We start from the raw sequence: 25054 nt of genomic DNA, 5'->3' as shown, positions 1-25054 counted from the left end.
AGTAATAAGTTTCTAATCATGTTGACACAGAAATGTATTTACTAAATGCTCAAATTCAAAAAAGTTTGTAGAGTAACTGTACAATTTTAAATTTTATTTGGTAGTAGATAAAGTTGTACACTTTTCACATATAATCCAGAATTTTCTCTATTACCTTCACAGAATTTTATATTTCATACTTTAATTTGAAATTCCTTTTTACGCTAAGGTTTGATCTCTATGTTGTTTTGAATTTGTTTTACTCGTTGTATCAGATAGTATTATTATGTTACGTTTTTTAAATTGACCTCGTTACGTGTGACTTAAAACGTTAAGTACACACAAGACTTTGTATGCTTTGCGCATATTCGATACGTGAGGGTCTTTATTATAAGAGGTAACCGATTAGTATGAATCAGCCGCTTGAAAATAAACGATAAGTCACATGACTTTCTAGACGAATGTTTTCTTTAAAATACATATAAATGTACGATATAAGAAGAGTGATAAATGTCGGTAGGTAACCTACATTTTTAAAAAGTGAATTATCTAGATCATTGGTAACTATATATAAGTAATAATTATAATTGAAGTAATAATGTCTTTTATAAATTATGACCGCGTTTACATTATGTTCTTGAACGTTTCTTGAAGTGCTTCAAGAGATTGTGTGTGAAGAGCTTCACACATGTAGCAGAAATGAATCATGAATTATTTGGCGCGTTCTTTGAGTCAGTGATAGGTTAGCATGCGCACCTTATGCACAAATTGCATCTTGAAGTTCACTTGAGCTTGGAGTCCAAGATGGCCGCGATGGCAGATATATCGAGCTGTTAACCGTATATGGGATACGCCTAAATTTTCAGTTTACAACGACACATCTTTTAAATATTGTAATACAATGAATATAATAAGTACGTGCAGTGATATGAAAGGTGGAGGATGCACGAGGAACAAATGACTTTTACAGACGCGCAATTTGTCTTAACTCATACGTATGCTACATTCTGTGTTCAGTCTGTTTTTTCACGGAGAGTAATTTATTCGTTTGCAACAAGAACTCGTTACAAAGAAAACGACTAAAAATTTCATATTGAACTGCCCACGTAAATAAATTAACCTATCAAACTTTTATTTTAAAAAGTGACTTGATTCAAAAACTTCATATTCTGTCATTTATATGTCATTCATGTGTCTGTTTACGCATCTACATGAAAATTCAGTATTTTTGGTGCTTTTCGTGTAAACTAGTGTGTATTTCTTACAGATACAAGGTTGTGATATTTATGTGTTAAAAAATTCAAGCTACTGTTAAAATTAAAAAAATGGAGGCAATTGTAGAATATAACTATGAAGCGCAAGAACCTGATGAATTAACTTTGAAGAAAGGAGACATTATTACAGAAATTAAAGTAATGTTAGGTGGCTGGTGGGAAGGTACTTTAAGAGATAAACGTGGCATGTTTCCTGATAATTTTGTCAAGGTAAATTTTAATTTTTTCAGTATTAATATATTTTTTATTTTGCATCAGTATAACATGTGCGATATAAGATTTATTCATATAAATTTTAATTAACAAAGACTAAACGTTAATACAAAGGTTACATATATGAAATTATAGAGATAATTATCGTCAAATATAGGTATTAGAACCTTTATCAAGTGGGACAGTTGGAAGTACAGGAAGTGGAGGAAGTGAAGGAGCTAGTAGTGCTAAATCTGAAGATGTTTCCTTAAAAAATGGAGGATCTAAAAGACGATTTTGTAAAGTGCTTTTTAATTATGAACCTTGTAATAAAGATGAATTAACTTTAGTACCACAAGATTCTATAGAATTTTTGGGTGAGGTTGAAGAGGGATGGTGGAGAGGTAGGCTTAAAGGCAGAGTTGGTGTTTTTCCCTCAAATTTTGTATCTCCTCCAGCTTGTGAAGAACCTGATAAACATAAAGATCAAGATAGCAAAAAAATGTGTAAAGTACTTTTCCCTTATGAAGCTGCTAATGTAGATGAATTAACATTAAATGAAGGAGATATAATAACTCTTCTATCTACAAATGCCTCTGATAAGGTACAGAGTATTTAAATTAGATACTATATATTTAGATAAGTTATGAATAAGTTTAAGGAAATATAATCTGAATATATCCGTGTCAATAAAATATGAAATAATTTTTAGGGTTGGTGGATAGGAGAATTAAATGGTCAAGTAGGTTTATTTCCTGATAATTTTGTTGAAATATTAAATATTCTGCCTGATCATCAAGATCACGAGCAAAAACTTAAAGCTTCCATTAAGTCTGTTACAAAACATTCTCATCAGGTAAAGAAAAATGGAAAAGTGCATACTAGAAAAAGTTTGGATGTAAAAGATGCACATGCAGGTATTTAATCTTTTATTGTTGTTTTTATTGTTATTAGTTGCGTAAACTTTAAAACCATGTATAAAATAATTTATTTTACTATAAATTGTAGGAATTTTTGTTTTCATTATAGATGCAACTAAGAAAGCCATATCAACAGCAACACCTTCTACAACAATGACTTCCCCAGGAGTTGGAGGAAGTGGTGGAGAAAGAAAAACTATAGGACATTCCATTACATCGAATCTGAAACGTCTTGTAGGTGATGTGGGGACTAATAATGGTAATGGAAATACCAATACAGCTTTGGGTGAAGAGCTAGATGGGGTAGAGCGAGGAGAAGGAGCACCGCTTTCGCATTTAACAGCATCACGAGCTAAAGCACCCCATCGACGTCCACCTTCTTCGCAACGTTTAAGACGCCATGCTGCTGGATCAACAAGCACAACAACCACTACTACACCTGTTAGTGTTCATACACTCATTGAATATCTGATAACAATACAATTAAAAGTATTTATACTTCTTATACATTATTGTTTATTTATAATAGGAAGATAGTTTAGCAAATGGTAATGCAGATACTATGTTAGAACAATTACGAGAAGAAGAACCAGAAGGATTGGCTGCAAAAGCAAGAAGAAAAGCACCTTGGGTAATTCACTATATTTCATCTATATGTATATTTGTATATTGATTTACATACATACATACATACATATATTATTTTTTAATAATAATAATTTATTTTTCTTACAATTACACAAACTATTATTTGACAAAATTATTATTTATAGGTAGAGGAATTAAAATTAAATCAGTTAGAAAGGAGAAAAATTGTATCGCTTGATCGTGTAGATAAATCCGAAGAAAAGAAGGAACGACCCAATTCACGGTAATATTATGTCAAATTCATTTATTTCTTTAAGATTAATAAAATAAATGTCCTATATAGAAAAATCAAGACTGGAAAAAGAAAAAATATTTTCATTCACTTTAAACAAGTTTTTTAATTCATATATCTTTTTTAAAACCTTAATGCAGAGCATTGGCAACAACAACAAATGTCGCTGACTGTATTAACAAATTAGAAACAGAAAGTGAAGAAAGTAAACAAAAGGATAAAGGTCAAAGTCAGAAATCTGACACATCTCCATATCTCGAACCAATATCAACTACTTCTGGAACCCCTATTTATGTTCCATTTGCACTTTACAATCAATTATTAGAAAGGGTGAGTATAGTAAGAAATCTATTGAATATTCTCCCCATGAATACATTAATTTGTTACTAATAGAAACAATATAAAACAGGTTGTTGCTTTAGAAGAAAAACAAGCAATGTTACAACACACAATGGGACAGATTCTGGAACAATTTGTACCTCTTCCATCTTCAATCAACATCCCAGACTAATCAACACAAATTTTACAGTATGTTTCTCTCATGTAAAATGCTGCTATTTCAATTTTATTTTCCATCATACATAGTATGGAATAATAGTTTCTAATTAATGTATAATTCTTATATTTATTTGTTTTAATAGCGGCATATTTAATTTGTTTCGCTGATACGGTAACAGTATTTATTTAATTTGTCTAAACAAAATATTCCATATATCATTCCTTACTTAAAAAAACATTTTTTTGGTTTATAATAATTTATCTTATTTCACTATAAGTATCTTGTATAGTACTTTCATTTTATTTTTAATGACATTTACAAGTTTTTAAGACATACGTATTATAAATTTTTCAAATTTTTCTATCTATTAAAAAATTATTAGTTTATTACTTAATTAAAGTAAACCTACTATATTTTAGTAATGGATACCTGATATATACGTACATAGAGATTTATTAATACATTCAACCCAAAGCTCATTTTCATGTGCTTATTGGTCAGCTGACATGCAATTACTTGATGTCTTTCTTTCTGACAAGCATTTATAATTTAAAAGTTGAACTATATCTTTCTTTTCATAATCGTTTATCTTTCCAAATGTTTTAAAAAAGTGGTACCATTATAAGGCATAGTCTTTAAGTTCGTATGTTTTTTATTTGCATTTTATTAAATTTGGTTCTATTACATACTTAAAAATAAAAATGAAACACTCAAAGCAATGTGATTGACTACTATCTCATGGTATAAGTTAGATGTGACTCATCAGTCATGCTGTCTAACAGAAATGCTGTTTACGAGTGTTTACGTTGGTGAGTCACCTCGGGTTGAACGTGTTAAAGCATTTCCATAATGTCTTAAAACTTGATATATCATTCTGATATATTTCCTCAAACTATATGTCGAAACTATAGGAGTATATTTGTACTTAAATTGCTAAATCAGTGAAGACTATGCATTTTATGTTTTTGTTGTGAAGCTGCCTCGCATTTACAATATAATACTAATTATTCTTAAGTTCACTAAATAGCTCAAGTGCCAATATATTTACTTTCCCTTTTTATAATTTTGTAACTCTGTTATAAAAATGTTAACATTATTTAGTTTCGAGAAGTGATATTTTAACGAAGTATTGAGTATACCTATTTAAAACAAAATAGGTTTAATATAATGACTTAAAATGGTGCTACATGATAAAATACTTGTGATACTTTATATCACGTATTATAATATGAAATGAGGCAGCAAACTATGAATAATAATTTTTATCCTAAATAAGATAGAGCGACAAAATACATTAAAGTTCACTTTAAAAAATTACATATTAATAACTTTGTTCCATATAATCACGAAACTGTTGAATATTTCAAATCTTTTTATTTTTTTAAATAAATGAAATTTTAAGTATAGAATGAGATGATTAAAGATATATGAAATAAATACAAGCAAACCAATATTTAATTTTCTACATCAGTATTTGATGAAATATATTTAACCTTTTATCCAAACAGGAAAAAGTAGCAGGCTTAAACTTTCCTTCAATTATAATCACATTATTTCAGATCATATGTTAGCTACATGCAAATATGTAAATATTCAACATCATAAATGAGTTGAAGAAAACAATAAATTCCTACAGTAATTTGCAATTTAGCTACTGCATATATCACCATAAAAATTCTAGTCTGAAACGAACAGATTGCAGTGATTATAGGATTGAAGTGCCAGGGCCAATGAAACTAACACTGTCACTATGAATGTCGTTGTTAATGAGTATATTGTTCAAAAAGTAATGATTTCATTTTACTTCTAATCAAATTTCAAGTAATTTTTTTTTATTAAAAGATTTTACAAAATGTCAATACAAACCTTTTCTAGATAGAGATATTGTTAAGTTAATAAAAATGTAATAAACATTATGAGAGCCTTATGATTCTTTAATTTGTATTATCTTCATAATAATCAGAATTTTAGTATCATTATTACTAGTAATCTATTTTTATAGCTTTCTTTTAATTTATTGTTTAATTAAAAATTATGTCATTACATTTTGAATGATATCTGATGTAATATATAAAGTAGAATATTAGTATTGTATAAAATTTTTACACATTTCAGCTGGATGTAGCTTATTTAAATGGGACATAACTATAATTAAGTGGGGTGAAATAATTATGAAATATACAATATTTCTTTTGCATATGACAAAAAAGACACTAGAAAATGTTAATTTTTTGGCAGCTTTAGAATGATATATACTTTTGTTTGTTTATTTTCATATGAAATTTTTGTATTATTATTTTATTATTATTGTTATTATTGATTATCATTAATATTATTTAATTGTATACAGAATGTATCTATATTTGCTTATAGAATTAATTTAGGACAATTTCAATTACTGAAAGAATTTGTATAATTATGCCATGAGTACAAGTCCTTTAAAAGGTTTATATGTAAATCAAAAATATAATATTATAATTATCAGTGTGCGCTGCAATTCATTAGAGAATTTTCTCTTAAATCATGCTTAAGGTACAATAGGTCCTTTTTGAAAGTATTTTTTGTGTAGCATCCGTCCTCAAGTTTAAGACGAGAGCACAAATTTGTTGCATAATAGAATTCAAAATATTACTTTGATGTATGCAGTTTTTAATCAATTATGCAGGCATTTTATATTAATCACATTTAAATAAAATCTTTTATAAGTTTCTTTTTACAATATCTATCATTGTACATATAAAAATAATGTATATGTTTTATGTATTATATGGATATTGTGCTAATTATATCTGATTTCTCATCAATTATATCGAATAAATACAGTAAATGGACACAATGAAAAATAAATAACATTAAATTGGTAGTTTGGTCAAATTTAATCTTAATAATTACACTAATTACAAGCAATTTTTAATTAGCATTTTCGTTATATGTTCATTAGTTTTTACCCTTTTTCACACTTTTATAAAAAGTCAAAAAATAATATGAAAAAACTTATATTAGTTATTATAATTTTAAACACAATCTATTTAACCCAAAATCAGCATAGCACACTGACCACATTTATGAAAAGTTCAATAATTGATATCACTCCATATAAAAGAATGTCAGTAATAAATCCTTTTATACTTTTATATATTATCACAACTAAAGCATTAATGTAAGAGTTTTACGTTAAAATATGTTTACATTCTATAAAATCAAGACTTCTGTTCGCAAATTTAAATTTCTTGTAGCCTTGAAAGATATGTGACAATAATAGTCCTAAGTAAAAGCAACAAAATTTTGTAATTTCATATATAATATTAATTATATTTTACAATTTTTACGCAGAATTTTTTTTCAAACTTATGATAAAATTAAAATTTAAAATATAGCTAGGTGAAATGTATGTTTACTTTATGAAATAATTACTTAAATATAATTTTTATAAAATAAACGTCTTCCTTTAGAAACGAATATTATAGACTATTTACAAAGCATATTAATTTACAAAGCAACAATTTTTCAAATGAAGTGGAGTAATGTCTGTGTGGTATTAACATACATTTTTGTATAAATGAAAGTATAGAAACTTGTTTTATATGAATATTTTTAAATATATGCATAATGTAAATTGTTTTATGTTCTGCCTTGGAAACAAATATTTCCATTAATAACATGCATATGTAAACATTTATGTTTATTTATATAATGCACGTTAATTGCTTTAAATTAATTATATAATATAAGCTATACATTTTATTTTTAATATGGTATCATACTAAATATCATAAAAATCATGTCATTATTGTTAATTTTATCTAGAATCTTTATTTCTTACTTGAAGAATGTAAATGCTAGTTAATCGTTTTTGTGTAAAAAATTAGTATGCATGTTATTGCATTTTATTTTGTTTTTTAAATTTATATTTAGCCATTTTAAATTAATTAGTTTATATGGAAATAAGTACATAGCAATTATTGCACCTTCATTGTTTAGTGCATATGAAATTATAGACTAAAAGAATATATTTTTTTTAACGATACAATAGTAACATATAACATTCCAAATATTTATTGATGGAGAATTTTAACATGTATCAAAATAACTTATTATTTGTGTCAAGTGTATATATTATTTGCATAGCATTTTAAAAATTGATCTATTATTTTACATTAATGCTTGTATTAATGTTATTAAGCAATGAGACATTAATATAATCAAATTGTTATTATAATGTATTATTACTGAATCCCAGTAAAACCATAAACAAAGTATTGATACAGCTTAGTAGCTGGTTTTAAGTATTAAGCAATTGATTTAGAGAGCATGTGATAGATGATAAGTAAATAATGAAAAGAAGCAGAATTTTTAAAAGTATAGTCCTAGAATTGTATACGTGTATATAATTAACAAAGAGTGAGAATTGTATTTTTACTTTCTTATTGATCATATATTCAGAGCAATTTAAATGTAAATAATTTGTTAGAAAAATTTTTTTCTGTTAATGACAAGAAAAATACTTGTAATCACGTATTAAACTTCTGTATATAATTAATATTTGTGTTTTTAATATATATCAACTTATCCTTTTTATTTGTTTTAATATTTCAATAATAACATAGTATTAGTTTTTTTTTTAAATCTGTATATTTTATATTCATATTTGCATTAAGATTAGAATGTTATAAATAACACAACGATCGGTACCTTTTTTTAGTTTTACCATTGAAGAATCAAGTATCCTTTAAGAAGTAGTACACTAGAATTCCTGAAATAAAAGTATTTAATATATATATATATATTACTTTATTTAAACTTTTTATACAAAATTACATTTTATAACGAGATTACATTTTATTTGTCTATAGATTTCACGTTTTTTAATTATATGAATGTCGATATATCGGTAAAATTTCACAGATAAAGGTTAGTTCGGTATCACAAGGCACAACTTTCCAAAAAGGATCAGGTTCTAATTTCACTGGTTGTACAAGACTGACACACCCTTTTGTATGCGATGGTTGCCCTTTTCCCCACGCTCGATAGTTAAAACATAAAAGTGCTTCACCTAAAAAAACTTTTTTTTAATTAATTAAAATTAATGTTTAAAATTCATAAGAAAAGTATTAAGAACTAGAATTTGAATCTTGAACGTGCTATGTTTTTTCTTCTTCGATGCATATTTAATTAATAAATTAAAAGATTATCAAAGTTATAGTTTTCATAAAAATTTATTTTGACAAATAGTAATTATACAATTTAATAATGGAATTTACTATTCTTACGATTCTCTTAATACATTTCCTTTTATTGAGGTAGGATTTTGTTGTATAAAATTGCAATTGTGTACCAAATTCGTTTTGCCAAATTTTTTCATTATTACGGGTACTGAGTCCAACAAAAGTAGGTGTGTTTAACGAAATATGTTTCGCGAGTCCATTAGTACGTTCTTCGCTAATTATATGTGCAAGTGATGCATTTATTTTTTGGCAAGCTGTTTGTGCTTGGCTATAATTCAAGTTAATGTTCGAGTATACGAATATTCCTGTTTTAGGGACACAGGCCAGTGTGAATCTAGAACCTAAAAGTAATTTGTAAACACTTCTGTGAAATATGATATCAACATTTTAATTATGCATTCTGTTAGATATTATTTTAATATTCTTATCCCATTTTTCTATGCTTTACCAATTGGCATAAAGCTAGGATACATGCTATAGTATTTATAATTTTTATCGTCCACAATGGTAGTGAAGTTGTAAATCTCAGGACACTCAAGAGCTTGACATGTCTTCCTCGTTACTTTACTTATATTCTGAATACCGATATTCCAGTCTTCGTAGATAGAAACAAAACATTGGCATGTTTACATCATTAGCAGAGTCACGTCAAATTTTACATGTTTTTAATCACATATTATCTTACCACGACGATAATTTTCTAAGCCATAATTAAATGCCAAAGCTTTCTTCATTGAAGCGAACTTTCTACACTCGTTCACATTTTGAACCGTCGTCCTTGAAAGTATTAACTGATTCGAACGAGCGTTGGATTTCGTTAATTTATAATAGGGTAATTGTCGCGAATTAATCTGACAACAATTATCACATACAATTAAATGTGATGTTAAACACGCTGTTATGTATATCAAAACTGTAATAATTCTCTTCATTTTTGAGCTCACAGAAAAATCTCGATCAGCCAAATATTTAGTTGAATGTGCCTGACATCTCTACCATTCAGAATCTTTTCACTGATCCGGTACACAAATGTATTCACTGTCGGATGAAGGTAATTAACTTGTACGTCCCAGTGATGCACACACAATGCAAATTGAAAGATTGATTCTTCACGATTTAGTTAAAGGAAGAAAATATAGCTATAAAAATAAGCTTGTCAAGATCATAAAATATATAGTTAATTATTATTCAAAACAATCGCTAAAGTTATAAACAGTATGATAACAATGGGCATTTGCAGGTACTCTTTAGGACATATCGGATTACTTCGTAACTAGATGTTTCTCTTAAATCATTACATCGCTAGCAAGAGCAAGTTGCTCGATTTAATAGTTTCTTTTCAATAAACCTGTTGCAAACCCGATGCAAGTCGAATCCCCTCACTGATTTAAATCGACTAGAATTGTAAAATTAATTTCTCATTTTTGTCGCAGAAATCCAAGAAAATTATTTTGCGCGATTAGGCGATTTTGATTAAATTTTAAATTAAAATTTCAGAAGAATTAAGCTAACAGAGGATCCAGTGCTTTCGAAACTTCTGCGAATATATCATCAACATTGCCTTCAGCATTGATCTAAAAACAAAATGATTTCTAATTAATTACTCGTTCCATGAATTGTTTATTAATTGTTAGAAATTTATCTATAATTAGACAGACTCTGTGTAGATACTTACTCTCACAACTTTATTTTCGTAGTGCTTAATAATCTCCCCATTTTTCGTATTAAATATTTGAATTCTCCTTTCGATCGCTTCTGCATTATCATCAGCCCTGTTCGACACAGCAGCACGTCCCAGTAATCTCTTTTTCAACGTTTCATTCGAAACATCAAAAAAGATAATCAAATCGACGGGACACACCTAAATTCATTAAAAATTTAAAAACCAATCCTTTTCTTTCTTCTGATATTACCTAGCTTTTCATCTCATTTACTTTAACAACGAGAGAAATTTTATATAATTTAGTATATTTTTAGTATGCTGATGTAACGATGCAATTTGAAATAATCCAAGTTTAAAGTAAGTTGAGAAAATTGAAAAAAATTTTAATCGTACGTGGAACGAAAATTATAGTTCTTTTGGGAATAATTTATAAGAGAATTTAAATAAGTAATGGAAAAGCCAAATTCTAATTCCCAAAAGAAATATTTCCTTCACCATTTGAGTGTTCTGTTCTATTCTAAGTAAATCTTTCTTTTTGTTACAAGCTTACATTCGAACTTTCAAAGGAACGACGCGACCGAGTACGTATAGTGCGTTCGAGAAAAGAAGCATAGCGTGCTTACGTTCTCACGGCTAATTATTCCGCTGACACATGCTTGATTACATGTGATTACAAACAGTGACTGCTATTGGTCGAAGATGATGACAAAGATCATCGGTCACTGTTTGTGATCAAGGGAATATTAGCGTAGTTAATCAGTCGTGAGGGTGTAAATACACTGTGCCTTCTTTTCTCGAACGCACAGTACCAGATCTTTTACCGTGACACTTCAAACCGACTACTAGCACAATGGCGATTTTGGAACGATTGGCAATATTTATATGTGAATTAGAAAGTAAGTGGGGGTTATCTACAGATCGAAGGTTAAGAAAGTAGAAAAAGTCGGGGTTGGGGTGAGCAATAGACCGATAAGGATTAATAAAAAGGGGAAGTTAGCCAGTTTGGAGTTTATCTAATGTACACAGGTAACTACCTATAGACAGTCATCTGACAGTTCGATGTAAAACATAATAAGATCGTATTGGCTCGCCATATCGACAACAACCATATATTTGTTATAACCTATGATCACTTCCAATTGTTCTATTTCTCTTAGACTATCGGAATGTCTTGCCTTTCTAGAGGCATTGTGGGTTGTAGCTCTCAATTTTGTACTAAGCATAGTTATTATTATTTTGTCTCTCCATGCTAGCACGAAAGTTTCATTTCTCCTCAATGCCAATTTTTCTCCAATTACTAACTTTGGATTTTTTATTTGACGCGATAATCTCTTTCGGTTAGCCATTATCGTCCCTATGAGGAAGCACTTCTTTGTGCGGAACTGTCAGTGAAAATATGATATCCCTTGCCCTCAGGTATATTTTCCAATAAATTTTGATACAGTTGTAATACAATTTTGCCAGTGAAAGGCTCTGGATGAATCAGTTCGTCAGTTTTATGTTTTTCATAATATGGAACGAAGAAATAAACGTGACTGCTTTTAGAATCCGAAAGAACATATACACATAATCCCATTTGGTTGACTTTTGTGGGCTGTAGGTAATAAAGGAAATTTTCAGAAACCAAATATTCTATGAATTTTTAATTTAACCCATTCGAGACGGCGGTTCTTTTCGAACACGGTCCCCAGGAGCGACTACTCAGAATAACAGATAAGGGCTCGTTGTTATGATTGCACACACAGTGTACAACCAGTCTTAAAGCCTCGGAAATCAATTGCACACACGGTGTGCAGTCGGTCTCGAATGGGTTAAGTAATTCAAGTAGTTTATGGGGGTACCCCCACGGGGGTTCTGAAGTCTTGTGGATCCTATGGTGCTGGCCGTCTTGCTATGATAGGTAGCAGGTAGAAGGACGCAAAGTAAGGGATTCGTTTCGTGCTGGGCCTGCTAGTGGACCTGCCAGTAAGGTTTTCTAACAGGCCCTGCCTTAAATGGGAGATATTTAGGTAGGATAGGAACTTGTATTTATGGGAGTCGAGGATTCACCGAGGACTTGCGAAAAGCCTCGAACCTCCATTTTTCTACCTAGCGGTGAAGGCGTTAACGTTGGTCGCTACAAGTTACTTATTTTCTGTTTTCTTGTTCAGTAAATAAAGAATCAAGAAATAAACTTGACATAGGAGTTTCTGTGATAAAAACAGATGTCGAGTCACACTTGTCAAAAGAGTGCAAAACGTTAAAGTCAGTGTTTTAGAGTCAGTAGTCAGTCGTAGAAGTCAGTTGTAAGAAAGTTGTCAGAGCGTGAGGATAAAAAGTCAAGTGAGTTTGTGGTCAGTCCGGACAAGCATTCATAGTTACTATTCTATTCTATTAATCTATTATTCTATTAATAAAGCTTATTTTGTTCTGTTAAGCATTGCAATATTATTCTAATCAATTTCTCCAAGTACGATTTTATGCACGTATATCATAATTGTTGCATTAACGCTTACATTCTTCTCGAAAAGGAGTCCTTGTTCTAATTCACGGGGATATCCATCAATGAGAAATCCGGTTTTCGTGCTACCTTCCTTTTTCGCCTTCTCCATTCGTTCGTTTATCAGTTGCAATACGGTATCCTAATAAGAGATACGATTTATTCGTATTAGTAATTTTCATAATTTTATATCGTGTGATAATACAATATACATAAGTTCTGACTGAAAAATTCTCTGTATTCTATTTTTATTTTAATCATTTATTTTGTACCATTCTTTAACATCCAATGCGTTGTAAAAAAATTCGAGATTCAAGATCTAAAAGTTATAGACACTTTTATTAAATTCTCCTTGTCTACTTCTTGAAAAATAGAGTTGTTTAAATATTGATGAATGATACAAGAAAGATACGTGTATATTTCGATTAAATAACACCAGCAAGATGTAAAACTACAATAATTTAAATAGAATAATTTATAAAAATGATGAAGTTCAAATAAAATAAAAATATAAAAAAATTTCAAGTTTTTTGTAATGGAGAATCACAGAGTATCGATATATTAAATATTCGTCGCAGAGATAATAGAAATAATTTTCTATTTTGGAGATATTATTTTTTAGAGATATTACGAATTGTTTTAAAACATTTTGGAAATTACAGTGAGAGATTCATGTATTCGCTGTATGCGATAAGGCATTCACTTTATCTTATCGTACTTCCTAAGTATCTATTGAAATGTTTTGTAAATATTGGAAATTCACATCTATGCTATATATTCTCATTAGTACTGTGCTACATAAAAAAAAAGAATATAGATATTTCCATCTTTAAATGGCTTATTAAATCTTGATTGTTCAAATATTTTTATTTGTTACATGTAATCAATTTTCAAAGTGATTTAAATGATAGAAATATTAAAATTTATATATAATTTTTAATATAAGAATTTATTATTCAATTTTTTATTTCTTTTTTTATAGAATGATTAAATATTTTTCTAACAACTTTAACAAATTTTATACCGAATTTTTATAGTTCATCTTCTTCGAGTCCTTGCAGAAAACATTCTTATGGCATTTAATTTGCCTTTATATGTTAATATGGACCAAGAAAAATAAAAAAAGGAAAAATTTTGAAATAAACTTTGTCAAGCTTTATCAAGCAATTTTATAGAATACAAAGATTTTGGAATCGAACAAAAGATAAAAATTCTACGTCCATTCTCGAATACTATAATTTGTATAAGTATAATTTATACACTTGTAATAAATAAGTGCATAATTTACATAGCATATGTGCATGCATACATATTATAGAAATGTTTGTACTCTTCCTATTGTTAACTTTTAATAGTTGCAATTTATTTATAATATATTTTATGAAATTTTTGTAAAGAGTATCGTATATAGGAGTAACGAAGCTTTCAAGACATAAATTTGATTGAAGAACAATGCGTTAATATAATAAACACAGAAATTTTAGTAAACTTCGACAAAATTCGTGTCACAGAAGTATTCTTACTGTACAAGTTATATATTTACAAATGTCTTGATATTAAATTTGAATTTACTATATTTGTAAATATCTTAATATTAAATTTGAATTTAAATTAAAGTTAAATTTGAATTTCTTCTGTACGAATACTTGCCAAACGTGAATTCTGTTCAATTTTCACTAAATATCATTTTTGTTATATTAACATCTTCCTTTGTTAAGTAAAATTTACAGTACTTCGAAGCTTAATTGCTCCAATATACGATACCCTTTATAAGAATTTCATGGAATGTACTATAAATTAGTAGCAACTGTTCAAAATCGACGATAGGAAGGCTACGAATATTTCTCCCACTCAGTGTATGTACGTGCACGTCTTGGATGATGTAAAATATAATTTACCGTCGGGACAAATAAACCTTGAGACATTATTTCTTGCAGTGAAGCTCCTCTGGCACTACCGCTGGCAACCTCTTCTCTCAGCAGGTCTCCACTGCTTATGTGAAGAAGTCCATATTTCGCAGTGATTCGTTCACACTGCGTTCCTTTGCCAGATCCTGGCCCACCAATGATCCAAATAGTCTTCATTTGCTCAAAATTTTTCGATGATTCCAATGCAATGGACACGAATTCTCGTTCGAAATATGGTTCACAGTTATCTTCTATTCCTGCCTCTCTCTTGTCCTAACAAAAATGCACCTTTCGTGCATTAATTGAATTTCGTCAAATCGTGGACATTGCTATGATAATTTGGTTAATTTTCTTAGATGATCGATACTTGAAAGTTTCATAAACAAACTAATACATTGTAAACATGTGAAGGATAAATTTGCAACCAATGGGACGTGTTCGAAGGACGAGATAATTATATTGAATTATTAGGTAACATTTGTTATTATATATTTCTATTTGTAGAAACAAGGGAGTCTACTAGTTCTAATTGTCTTCCTTTTTTTTCAAGCTTCAGAAATCTCAGCCTTCGAGGAAGAAATTAATAGATATGCAGAAAAATTATTTAGAAAATATCATGATACACTTAAGGGCAACTATATACAGAAACGTATGTGACCCTTATCTGAAGAAGACTAATAACAAAACATTGCATTAAGAACAAATAAAAAGATATGCATTCTAGTGGTATACTAGGTCGTTGAATTCGTTTAAATACGAAATATAATACTATTAAGTCAAAAATATAAAATGACATTTAAGAAAGTGAAGATGATTTTCTAACGAAACAAAATTTTCTTTTTTTATTTTGTTTACCGCAATTTGAAAATTGATTAATTTCTGTTTAAAACATTTTTTATCGGATTAAAATTATAAAACTACTATCTAACTGCAGAAAAATATGTAAATCTTGTTTGAAGAAGGTTGAAAAAAGCACTTCACTAAACTAACAATAAAAAGAAAGGTACAGATATACAAGAAAGTACATAGAAAAAATAGAATGACACCCTAACTACTGGTTGCAGAAATGTACGTAACTTCCATCTGAAGAAGGTTAAGGACACATTTCATTGGTCTAAGAAGAAATAAAGAGATATGCAAACAAAGAAAATATAATGAAACTTGTATATTAGAGATCTGGATAACCTTCATCTGAAGAAATTTGAAAAGGAAGCAGCTTACTATCCTAATAGCATAACACAAATCAGACAGTTGTATCATCTGTGTGCTATATACATATATAATCTAAAGGTTTAAAGAATTTATCAAATATCTACCTGGATGTATTATAAAACTCACAATCAAGAGAAACTTCTAATCCTTTCACTACTTCTAGCCAATATTTTACTCTTCTGAAGAAAAGTATGCGGAAATTTGGCAAGTTTATGACACGTTCTTGAAGACACAAAGTTATTTCTGCATCAGGCCTCTAGCGTATTGCCAGCAGCACCATTCATCATTTGTCATAAACGTTTTAGAACATTATATATATATATATATATATAACCGTCCTTCAGAACCAGCGAATATCGAATATAAATTCAATGTTTGTATTCAATTTAAAACAGCCAATAACAGTTCGCGTGTTCGAATACCAGGCTACAAATCGTCCAGAATCTCGAGGTCCAAAGTTCATCCAAAAACCGTCTGCACTGTCCAGGGAAGAACACTTTAAGAGCCCATGGAAGGTGTCCACGATACCCTAGAAGCATGTTGATTGGAAATTGTCTTGCATACTTCTAACTATCGAGTTTGAAAAATGAATATAATACAAGCCTTCGTGTCTTTCACAAGGATTTTCACTGCGATTGAACATAAATTGGCTAAATTGGAGAGAAAAGCATTTGCTCGAATCACCTCAGCAACTATCAGCCGAATAGGTATGGAAGGAATTTCTAGCAGTCACTTGGCAGCGGTTGCTTGAAACGAATCGTAACAATGCAGTCCTTCAACATCGATTGGTCCAAGTTAGTCACTCGAGTATCGTATGAAATAGTCCAACATTTAAGACATTGAAGTTCAAGGTCCATCACTCGAGACGAACACATCCATGGATCAATCACTCCTTGTCATTCGCGCGAGTTACCTAAGATAAATTTGGCGACCAACCAATAACAAAAGAATCGTGTACCAAGGTGTGTTCGACTTGCAGTTTACGAGTCTAAGAAGAAATCCAATCCACAAGGTTCAACTCTAGACACGGATAGTCTATTCATCAAGCGGACCTTAATATTTTAAAGTAGAAGATTCTTCGATTGAAATTTGCTTCTGAAATACCAGTTTATCGCTAGATTAGATTATTTTTAACGCTATAATATCACTTGGAAGCTACGTGTTCGTGTATCTATATTTCTTAGGTCTTATTTTACTCGCTTACCACTATACTGTGCAGAGGTGAGGAAAGATTAGCATGATGGCAGAGGAACTAGAAACTCGGTTATCCTGTATGCTTTGCTCGTCTTCACCTTTGGTGTACTCGAAATTTTTACTTTATGGATCATAGCAACGTACAATGAATAAATAGAATAAATTGCGGTTTGAAATTGTTATGTAATATAAAATTTGCAGACAAGTACCACGATACAGGGTGATCACGCTATTATTTGCCAGCGATCTTTTCGAAGACTATTGTGATTAGAAAAAGGTGAAAGAGAAATAATTTCTACGGTTTCTTATAGCCAATAGGATAATGTATGTCAATTTTGCATGTTTATATTATCTTTTACGAAATGAAAGTGACTTTAAATTTTTTATATATATACACCATTTCTATCACTGGATCAAGATAACGTGGCATGGCTGTAATAAATATTATTTTCCTCTTTAACAAAAATTGTTAATTTATATTTAAACTAATTTTAAAGACAAAAGTTTTGATATTTTGTGAACAAAGGTAAGTAACATGATAATTGATACATGAAATATATATTGCTTTAATTGAGAAAGATAGAGTTGACTTAAAAATTTTTGAAACACCTCCACTTTCAGAAAACATATATTGTGATACCATATAGGACACAAAATTTTATAATATTATCATATGAAATTTGTGTCCATATTCAATTGTTTCCACTAATTAAAAAATTAGTGAAAATTAAAAAAATTTAAGACGTTGTCTTAGAAAGTTCTAACATAAATCCTCATGATTTGCTATGTAACACGTGTAATATTAATAAAATAAAATAATTGATTTATCATTTGTAAAATAAATTAACAAATATACAATTTAAAAAATAGATAATTTTTACAATCACTAGCCACCTATCGTAAAAACATTCGTACAAATATAAATTATAAATGTTATAGATGTTTAACGAAATGTAGTTCCTTAGCTATTTTTTAGATTAAAATTTTTTGTTTAGATTATGTATTTATTAAAACTTTTTTAATTTATCTATTTAAATAAAAACACACAGTCGAATTTAATATAAATTACCTTTTTATTAACACTTTTACAAAACACAGTTATAAAATTTCATATAGTTACTACTTTTTTCGTTTAATAAATTTATTGTTATTAAACTATTTATCGAGGAATATAATAATACATTTTACCGTTTCGTTAAAAATAAATTCAAATTTTAGACGAATTTCAAGTTTAATCTTTATGTTTAGAAGTTATAAAAACTTGTAAAATATCTTATATAAATTTATTTTACACGAATGAGTTAAAAAAAATATCTTTTAGGTATTGTAAGGAGAAAAATTGATAACGATTTTAAGAAAAAAATTTTTCTACGAGTTTTTACCTGGTCGGTACGATCTATTCTTAACTTACAAAGATTTTTATAAGTCTTGCATAATTTATGATTATATGCATTAGTTTCGTACAAGTTTTTTACAGCAACGAAAACATTTCATCTGGCTATATTGATCCTCTCTTGTCTATTTTATTTCTTATATTTTCTGTCTATATGTATTTCCCTTGAACTTTAAACTAATACGTGAGTGTTTCACAGTAAAATTGAACGTTATGCATTAGGTTCAGCCCAGTGACCACATAAATTGATGTACATCTACATAATTGTGCTATAAATACTTACTGGCTTATATTTCTAGTTTTACGTGAACATTACCTATTCTTATAAATTACTTTTTAATTCTTATTTCGATTATATTAACCTTTTCCTTCTGAATTATACCTTAACTGTATCATATAAATATAAAAACAATTAGTACATGATAAACATATAAAATATTTTTATGCAATTATTTTATTATTTATATTATTTTCCAGTACTCATGATAATATTATTCTTTTATAATATATTTTAACAAAATAATTTGTTAAATAATATATATAATTTTGCAAGCGATTAAAAAAAATATTATATTTGTTTGTATAAGTGACATTTATTTATTAAATTCTGTGCTATTCTATTTCGATATGGTATCACTTAAATGATAAATATGATAAGTGCTTCACATGAAAAAATTAAAACTAACACGTCCTTAATGAAAGTAAATTAATGAATTAAAATCCCATAATTGGTATCATTAAGAAAGAGATCGAATTTTCTAAACGTTTTCCTCATTATACATCGAATTTTTGTATAGTCCTTTCAAAGCTATATTATTTGTTAAACTTGATATTATTTGATAAAATATTTTGTTAAAACATTCAAAATTTGTCTTCTCTAATACTAAACAAGCTTCATAGTTTTAGTCTTGGTTTAAATAAAAAATAGTGCTCACTTAACTTATGTATTATTATGAAAGCAAATTATGTGAAACATACCGCATCCAAGTAAAAGTACAAAAGCACGTAGAACATGAACTGATTTTCGATGAAAAAACATGTATGAGAACGTGTATGAATTTTGTAATATCTTGAAAATTTTAACTGAAAATATATAAAAATTGAATTGTTTATATTAAATATTTACAATACCTATTAATTATTATGATTTTATCTAACGTATATTAAGTAATTAAAGTAATAATGATAATAAAAGCGGTAAACAATAACAATGGCGCGGTTAGAGATCTACACAAATTATACAGTGCTTCGATAAGTTTAACTTGAAATTATCAAAATATATTGACAGTGCATGTAACTGTTTACTTACTACTCTAGACCCATCAGATCCGAGATTTCACTATTAACTGTTAAGAGAATAGTCAAAGCTTTCGTGAACATATCGATTTGTCATTGGCTCGTCATCAGGTGGGAGTTATTTTACGCATGTGCAACGATGTAGGGTCAGTATCTTGCACACAAGATGGTACAGTATACGATCTGTGTACATAATTCATGTTACATACACCCATTAGCATCCTGAATTTCCTACCATGCCCAATGTTAACACATGTAAATATGAATTAAATAATCTCAAAGATCACTTAACTGCCAATAAGTACAAATGTTAATAATATTAAGAAAAAATAGAAAGCACCAATAGTTATATATAGAAATAAAAATCATGATCTTATAAAAATAAGCATATGGAATTATTTACGACGTATATAATGCAGATACTTTAAATTTGGAATTTATGTTCTATTACCTCGACAGTAGGAATATCTTGCTCCACAACGTGCACAAATATACGATTTCGTTGGACTACAATTGAAGTTAAAAGTATTGTGTAATACAAAGTAAACACTTTTTAGAATTGTTAGCTACCGATAAAAATTTTAGTAACTTGTACACCTCGCTTAAAAGTTCTAGCACGACTAGAATAATTCGACACTTGGGCTAAACGCCAGAGTCGGTGGTTGCTTGAAAATAGATGTATACTTAAATATATACAAACGAAATTTGCAAAACGACTCTTACACCGTTTAAAAATAAATAAGCGATAAATGTTGAATCGTAGTTTCTATTCATGTAATCAGGTCACGAATTATACCACCCCCTTGTGATGTTAAGTAACACTAAACCCTTTAGTTTTCAATTATTTTTTTGACCGATGAATGAAATCTTCGTTAAAATCAATGCCATCTATCGTTTGTTTATAAAAACTTCACATCAAGTAGGTGAAATGACAAGAAAATAAGTAAAACGGTAGGTAAAATGATAAAATTGTACAAATATTACATATTGTAATCAATTATAACAGAAATTAATTCCTCTATGATACTATTAAACTTTACTATTAAAATATTAATATAAACATGCATATATATGTTTAATATTACAGAAAAATAATAATTGTAACGAAATTTCATTTGAATATTTTTTTCATGTTTGAATAAAAAATAATATATTAGAAAATGAGAAATTAATAAAAATTAAAAGTCAAATGATTATGTAATAAGTTGATTTACTTTTTTCATATTATATTATCGTATCCAAATACCTTATTAAATTTTGAAATATTATATATTTAATAATACTATTAAAATAATTCTATCCATATGTGTTAAGATTTTAATTTATATTTCATTCTTTATCTTATTTTTATGTATTTATACATTTAAAAAATTTTAATTGTTCTAAATATAACATTATGTGTTATCAGCTTTAAATTTCAAATTTTGATTGGTCAATCATTTCTGATGAATCTACTTCCGTTTAGTGTGAACGGTACTTAACGCTTGTATCCTAGCAGAATCATCTCGAATACTATTTAAAGGTTACCAAAGTAACTTCACTTAGACAGTGAGTGAAATTTGAAGAAAACTGAAAAATTGTAATATAGATTATAAAAATGGTAAGTTATGAATGAATTTTTTTATTCGAATGACAGAAAACAAATTTATTTAAAAATATAAATTTAAATTTATATTATTGCATACTACAGCGCTACATGTTTAAGAAAATTTTATAAAATTAATATTTATGTTGACAAAGTATAATCTCTTCTAATAATAACGAAAAATTACATACATATGTGTTATTAACTTATGTATATTAGCAAAATAAAATGCATAAAAATGAATATTGTATTATAGGTTGAATTGCTCTAACCTTATATGGAAATTAATTTCCGCATTCTCCCACAATATGCATGTGAAAATAATTTGATTAATGCGTACTAAAATGTCTAAAATTTCGAAGTCAATGAAAGATAATGAATTTTATTTACTATAGATATGTATTTACCTAATAACAAAAAAAAAATTATTTCTTAGTTCATTTGTCTTGTTAAATCTAACAGACTTCATAAGAAAATTTTTGCTTCCATAGTATTACTAAAGCCACATGTACATTCAAAATACAAAACATTAAAAATGGGAAGATATATGAGGGTACATTATCATTAGTATTATTATTAATAATTTTATTTTGTGAACAATTTATTATTAACTATATTCAACTTATATATATATACATATGTGTGTGTCTTTTTTATAGCAACCTCAAATAATTTTACTTAAAGAAGGCACAGATGCTGCACAAGGAAAACAACAACTAATATCAAATATAAATGCGTGTCAAATAGTAGTAGATGCTGTTAGAACAACTTTAGGTCCTCGAGGAATGGACAAACTTATTGTTGATCAAAATGGAAAAGCTACTATTTCAAATGATGGTGCAACCATTTTAAAACTTTTAGAAATTGTTCATCCTGCAGCAAAAACCTTAGTAGATATTGCAAAATCTCAAGATGCAGAGGTAAATAATATTTCATGACTATTAGTAACTCTGTAAAAAATGAAAGCAGTAATGTGATTGACATATAACATTACTAGCTTATTTTCAGAGAACAATATTTTAAGAACATATAGACTGATAATATCTTAAAGATATGTGGTTATCTCAACAGTGTTCAAACATTTTATTAAACTATGTCTATCTTGACAAATGTTTCAATATCTTAATTTTATTTTTGACATCATAGGTTGGTGATGGAACTACAAGTGTAGTTTTATTAGCAGGAGAATTTTTGAAACAAATGAAACCATTTATCGAAGAAGGAGTACATCCACGTATTATGATTAAAGCTCTTCGTCTTGCACTTCAAGTAGCAATTGAAAAAATAAATGCAGTGAGTGTAAAAATAGATAAAACTGATCAAATAAAATTGGTGGAACTTTTGGAAGAATGTGCAGCTACATCAATGAGTTCAAAATTAATTCATCAGCAAAAAAACTTCTTCAGTAACATGGTTGTGAGAGCTGTTATGATGCTTGATGAAATGTTACCTCTTAATATGATTGGCATTAAAAAGGTAACTTTATTTAAAAATTAATCTGAGAATGTTATGATAAATTTGTTTATCATTATATATGTTACATAGGTTTCTGGTGGAGCATTAGAAGATTCGGAATTGGTCAAGGGTGTAGCCTTCAAAAAGACATTTTCTTATGCTGGATTTGAAATGCAACCAAAAAAGTATCAAGATTGTAAAATTGCTTTATTGAATATAGAATTAGAACTTAAAGCAGAAAGAGAAAACGCTGAAGTACGCGTAGATAATGTTACGGAATATCAAAAAATAGTTGATGCTGAATGGCAAATTTTATATGACAAACTTGACAAAATGCATAAAAGTGGAGCACAAGTTGTATTGTCAAAATTACCAATTGGTGATGTCGCTACACAATATTTCGCAGATCGTGATATGTTTTGTGCAGGTAGAGTTCCTGAAGAAGATTTGAAAAGAACAATGAAAGCTTGTGGTGGAAGTATTCTAACAACTGTACATGATATTAAAGAATCAGATCTTGGTAAATGTCAAATGTTTGAGGAAAGACAAATTGGAGGAGAAAGGTATTTTATACAACAAACAATCAATTATATAATTAAAAGGTTTTGTCAGCCATTAAAATATCGGAATAATTATTTTTAGATTCAACTTTTTCTATGAAGGATCACGTGCTAAGACGTGTACATTTATACTGCGTGGAGGAGCAGAACAATTTTTGGAAGAAACAGAAAGGTCTTTGCATGATGCTATCATGGTTGTGAGACGTTTATTTAAAACAAATGCATATGTTGCTGGTGGTGGAGCTATAGAAATGGTACTGTCAAAAACATTACGAGATAATTCACGTCTAATAGCGGGAACAGAACAACTTTTAATTGGAGCAATAGCTCGTGCACTCGAAATAATTCCAAGGTACATATTTTTCCTTTAATTTTTATTTTATTATAATTTGAATTTTCTATAAAATAATAGTTACAATAATTTTAGACAATTATGTGATAACGCTGGTTTTGATGCAACAAATATTTTGAATAAATTACGACAGAAACAACATAAAGGCATGCACACTTATGGTGTTGATATCAACACTGAAAATATTGGTGATAATATGTTAGCTTATGTATGGGAACCTGCAGTTGTAAAAATTAATGCTCTAACAGCTGCAACTGAAGCAGCATGTCTTATTTTATCTGTTGATGAAACTATAAGGAGTCCTAAGAGTAGTCAGGATAATGGACCACAAGCTCCAATGAATCGTGGCATGGGAAGACCAATGTAATAATAAATCGCTTTATTGGCTTAAAAATACATGTATTAATGTATTGCAACAATCCGTTTATATCGTTATAATTATCCAACATAATTTTTACATACCTCTTTTCTACATTGTAATATACAATGAAATAGATTTCACATTCTTTTTTAGCGTATAATTCACAGTATTTTATTATAAAAATTACATTCAGTAACAATTGTGTTTTATATGTATGAGCTAAAAGATAATACACTTTTTGCATTTATAAAATTATAAGCTACTGATTTAATTGTAAAATTCAATATTAAAAAAAAGTTCTTTGTATGCTTAAAAAAAAAATTAAAATATCTTTAGCTTTCATTATTGTTAACCTTATTAATATTAGTATCAACAGCAATGATAATTATTGCTTATTTATTACTGAATTTACACATTATTATATCGCGGATATGTCACTATCTATTTTTAATTTAACAATTTACATTTAAAATACAGACATACCATGATTGGTAAATTGAGAATTGTAGTAATATATATTATACAAAATTTGAAAGGTTCGAAATCAATTATATATTTTAACTTTTAAAGGTATTAAAACTGTTCGCTTAGTTTTATAATTCTCTAAATTATACTTCACTCTTTACCG

The 25054-nt window shown here is 28.3% G+C and overlaps 4 protein-coding genes across 9 annotated transcripts; 2 read left to right on the top strand and 2 right to left on the bottom strand.

Moving 5' to 3' along the window:
* Nucleotides 1-734: 734 nt before the first annotated feature.
* Nucleotides 735-3756, top strand: LOC108554419 (SH3 domain-containing kinase-binding protein 1). The gene is made up of 9 exons (XM_017909696.1): nt 735-1085; nt 1247-1463; nt 1624-2049; nt 2158-2362; nt 2475-2806; nt 2895-2996; nt 3139-3236; nt 3386-3575; nt 3655-3756. Exons 2-9 carry the CDS (start codon nt 1305-1307, stop codon nt 3754-3756), a joined length of 1614 nt encoding a protein of 537 aa, XP_017765185.1. The 5' UTR covers nt 735-1085; nt 1247-1304.
* A 4850-nt stretch (nt 3757-8606) lies between these two features.
* Nucleotides 8607-10057, bottom strand: LOC108554428 (uncharacterized). 2 transcript variants are annotated; one of them, XM_017909704.1, is made up of 4 exons: nt 9655-10057; nt 9418-9564; nt 9080-9310; nt 8607-8797 (listed from the first exon to the last, which is right to left on the bottom strand). In XM_017909704.1, the coding sequence occupies exons 1-4, from the start codon at nt 9899-9901 to the stop codon at nt 8610-8612; spliced, it is 813 nt and encodes a 270-aa protein (XP_017765193.1). In that variant the 5' UTR covers nt 9902-10057; the 3' UTR covers nt 8607-8609. The 2 variants fall into 2 exon arrangements, with proteins under 2 accessions (XP_017765193.1, XP_017765194.1); XM_017909705.1 differs by having other exon boundaries at nt 8629-8797; nt 9015-9310.
* A 77-nt stretch (nt 10058-10134) lies between these two features.
* Ak1 (Adenylate kinase 1) lies at nt 10135-20720 on the bottom strand. 4 transcript variants are annotated; one of them, XM_017909707.1, is made up of 6 exons: nt 20565-20720; nt 20127-20296; nt 15010-15306; nt 13128-13253; nt 10645-10830; nt 10135-10543 (listed from the first exon to the last, which is right to left on the bottom strand). In XM_017909707.1, exons 3-6 carry the CDS (start codon nt 15193-15195, stop codon nt 10472-10474), a joined length of 570 nt encoding a protein of 189 aa, XP_017765196.1. In that variant the 5' UTR covers nt 15196-15306; nt 20127-20296; nt 20565-20720; the 3' UTR covers nt 10135-10471. The 4 variants fall into 4 exon arrangements, with proteins under 4 accessions (XP_017765196.1, XP_017765195.1, XP_017765198.1 ...); XM_017909706.1 differs by having other exon boundaries at nt 15010-15291; XM_017909709.1 differs by lacking the exon at nt 20127-20296.
* Nucleotides 20721-21593: 873 nt separating this feature from the next.
* On the top strand, nt 21594-24570 carry CCT7 (chaperonin containing TCP1 subunit 7). 2 transcript variants are annotated; one of them, XM_017909695.1, is made up of 6 exons: nt 21594-21713; nt 22358-22618; nt 22845-23174; nt 23244-23716; nt 23796-24065; nt 24141-24569. In XM_017909695.1, the coding sequence occupies exons 1-6, from the start codon at nt 21711-21713 to the stop codon at nt 24430-24432; spliced, it is 1629 nt and encodes a 542-aa protein (XP_017765184.1). In that variant the 5' UTR covers nt 21594-21710; the 3' UTR covers nt 24433-24569. The 2 variants fall into 2 exon arrangements, with proteins under 2 accessions (XP_017765184.1, XP_017765182.1); XM_017909693.1 differs by lacking the exon at nt 21594-21713 and adding an exon at nt 22209-22251 and having other exon boundaries at nt 24141-24570.
* The last annotated feature ends 484 nt before the right edge of the window (nt 24571-25054 follow it).

Source organism: Eufriesea mexicana, unplaced genomic scaffold, assembly GCF_001483705.2.
Source record: "Eufriesea mexicana isolate 0111107269 unplaced genomic scaffold, ASM148370v2 scaffold21290, whole genome shotgun sequence".
Taxonomy (NCBI): Eukaryota; Metazoa; Arthropoda; class Insecta; order Hymenoptera; family Apidae; genus Eufriesea; species Eufriesea mexicana.
Note: the sequence above shows the minus strand (reverse complement) of the source record. Positions and strands in the feature narration are given on the sequence as shown.

What these genes read in the sequence shown, in the direction of transcription:
- LOC108554419 (XM_017909696.1), top strand. Translation starts at nt 1,305, where the DNA reads ATGGAGGCAATTGTAGAATATAACTATGAAGCGCAAGAACCTGATGAA. An exon ending in CAAGAAGAAAAGCACCTTGG is followed by an intron (nt 2,997 to 3,138) that starts GTAATTCACTAT and finishes TATTATTTATAG; the next exon opens with GTAGAGGAATTAAAATTAAA. An exon ending in AAGGAACGACCCAATTCACG is followed by an intron (nt 3,237 to 3,385) that starts GTAATATTATGT and finishes ACCTTAATGCAG; the next exon opens with AGCATTGGCAACAACAACAA.
- CCT7 (XM_017909693.1), top strand. An exon ending in CAAAATCTCAAGATGCAGAG is followed by an intron (nt 22,619 to 22,844) that starts GTAAATAATATT and finishes TTGACATCATAG; the next exon opens with GTTGGTGATGGAACTACAAG. An exon ending in ATATGATTGGCATTAAAAAG is followed by an intron (nt 23,175 to 23,243) that starts GTAACTTTATTT and finishes TATGTTACATAG; the next exon opens with GTTTCTGGTGGAGCATTAGA.
- Ak1 (XM_017909707.1), bottom strand. Translation starts at nt 15,195, where the DNA reads ATGAAGACTATTTGGATCATTGGTGGGCCAGGATCTGGCAAAGGAACG. An exon ending in GACTCCTTTTCGAGAAGAAT is followed by an intron (nt 10,831 to 13,127) that starts GTAAGCGTTAAT and finishes TAATGAATTTAG; the next exon opens with GTGTGTCCCGTCGATTTGAT. An exon ending in ACGAAAATAAAGTTGTGAGA is followed by an intron (nt 10,544 to 10,644) that starts GTAAGTATCTAC and finishes TTTTGTTTTTAG; the next exon opens with ATCAATGCTGAAGGCAATGT.
- LOC108554428 (XM_017909704.1), bottom strand. Translation starts at nt 9,901, where the DNA reads ATGAAGAGAATTATTACAGTTTTGATATACATAACAGCGTGTTTAACA. An exon ending in TCCTAGCTTTATGCCAATTG is followed by an intron (nt 9,311 to 9,417) that starts GTAAAGCATAGA and finishes AATTACTTTTAG; the next exon opens with GTTCTAGATTCACACTGGCC. An exon ending in AATTTGGCAAAACGAATTTG is followed by an intron (nt 8,798 to 9,079) that starts GTACACAATTGC and finishes AAGTTTTTTTAG; the next exon opens with GTGAAGCACTTTTATGTTTT.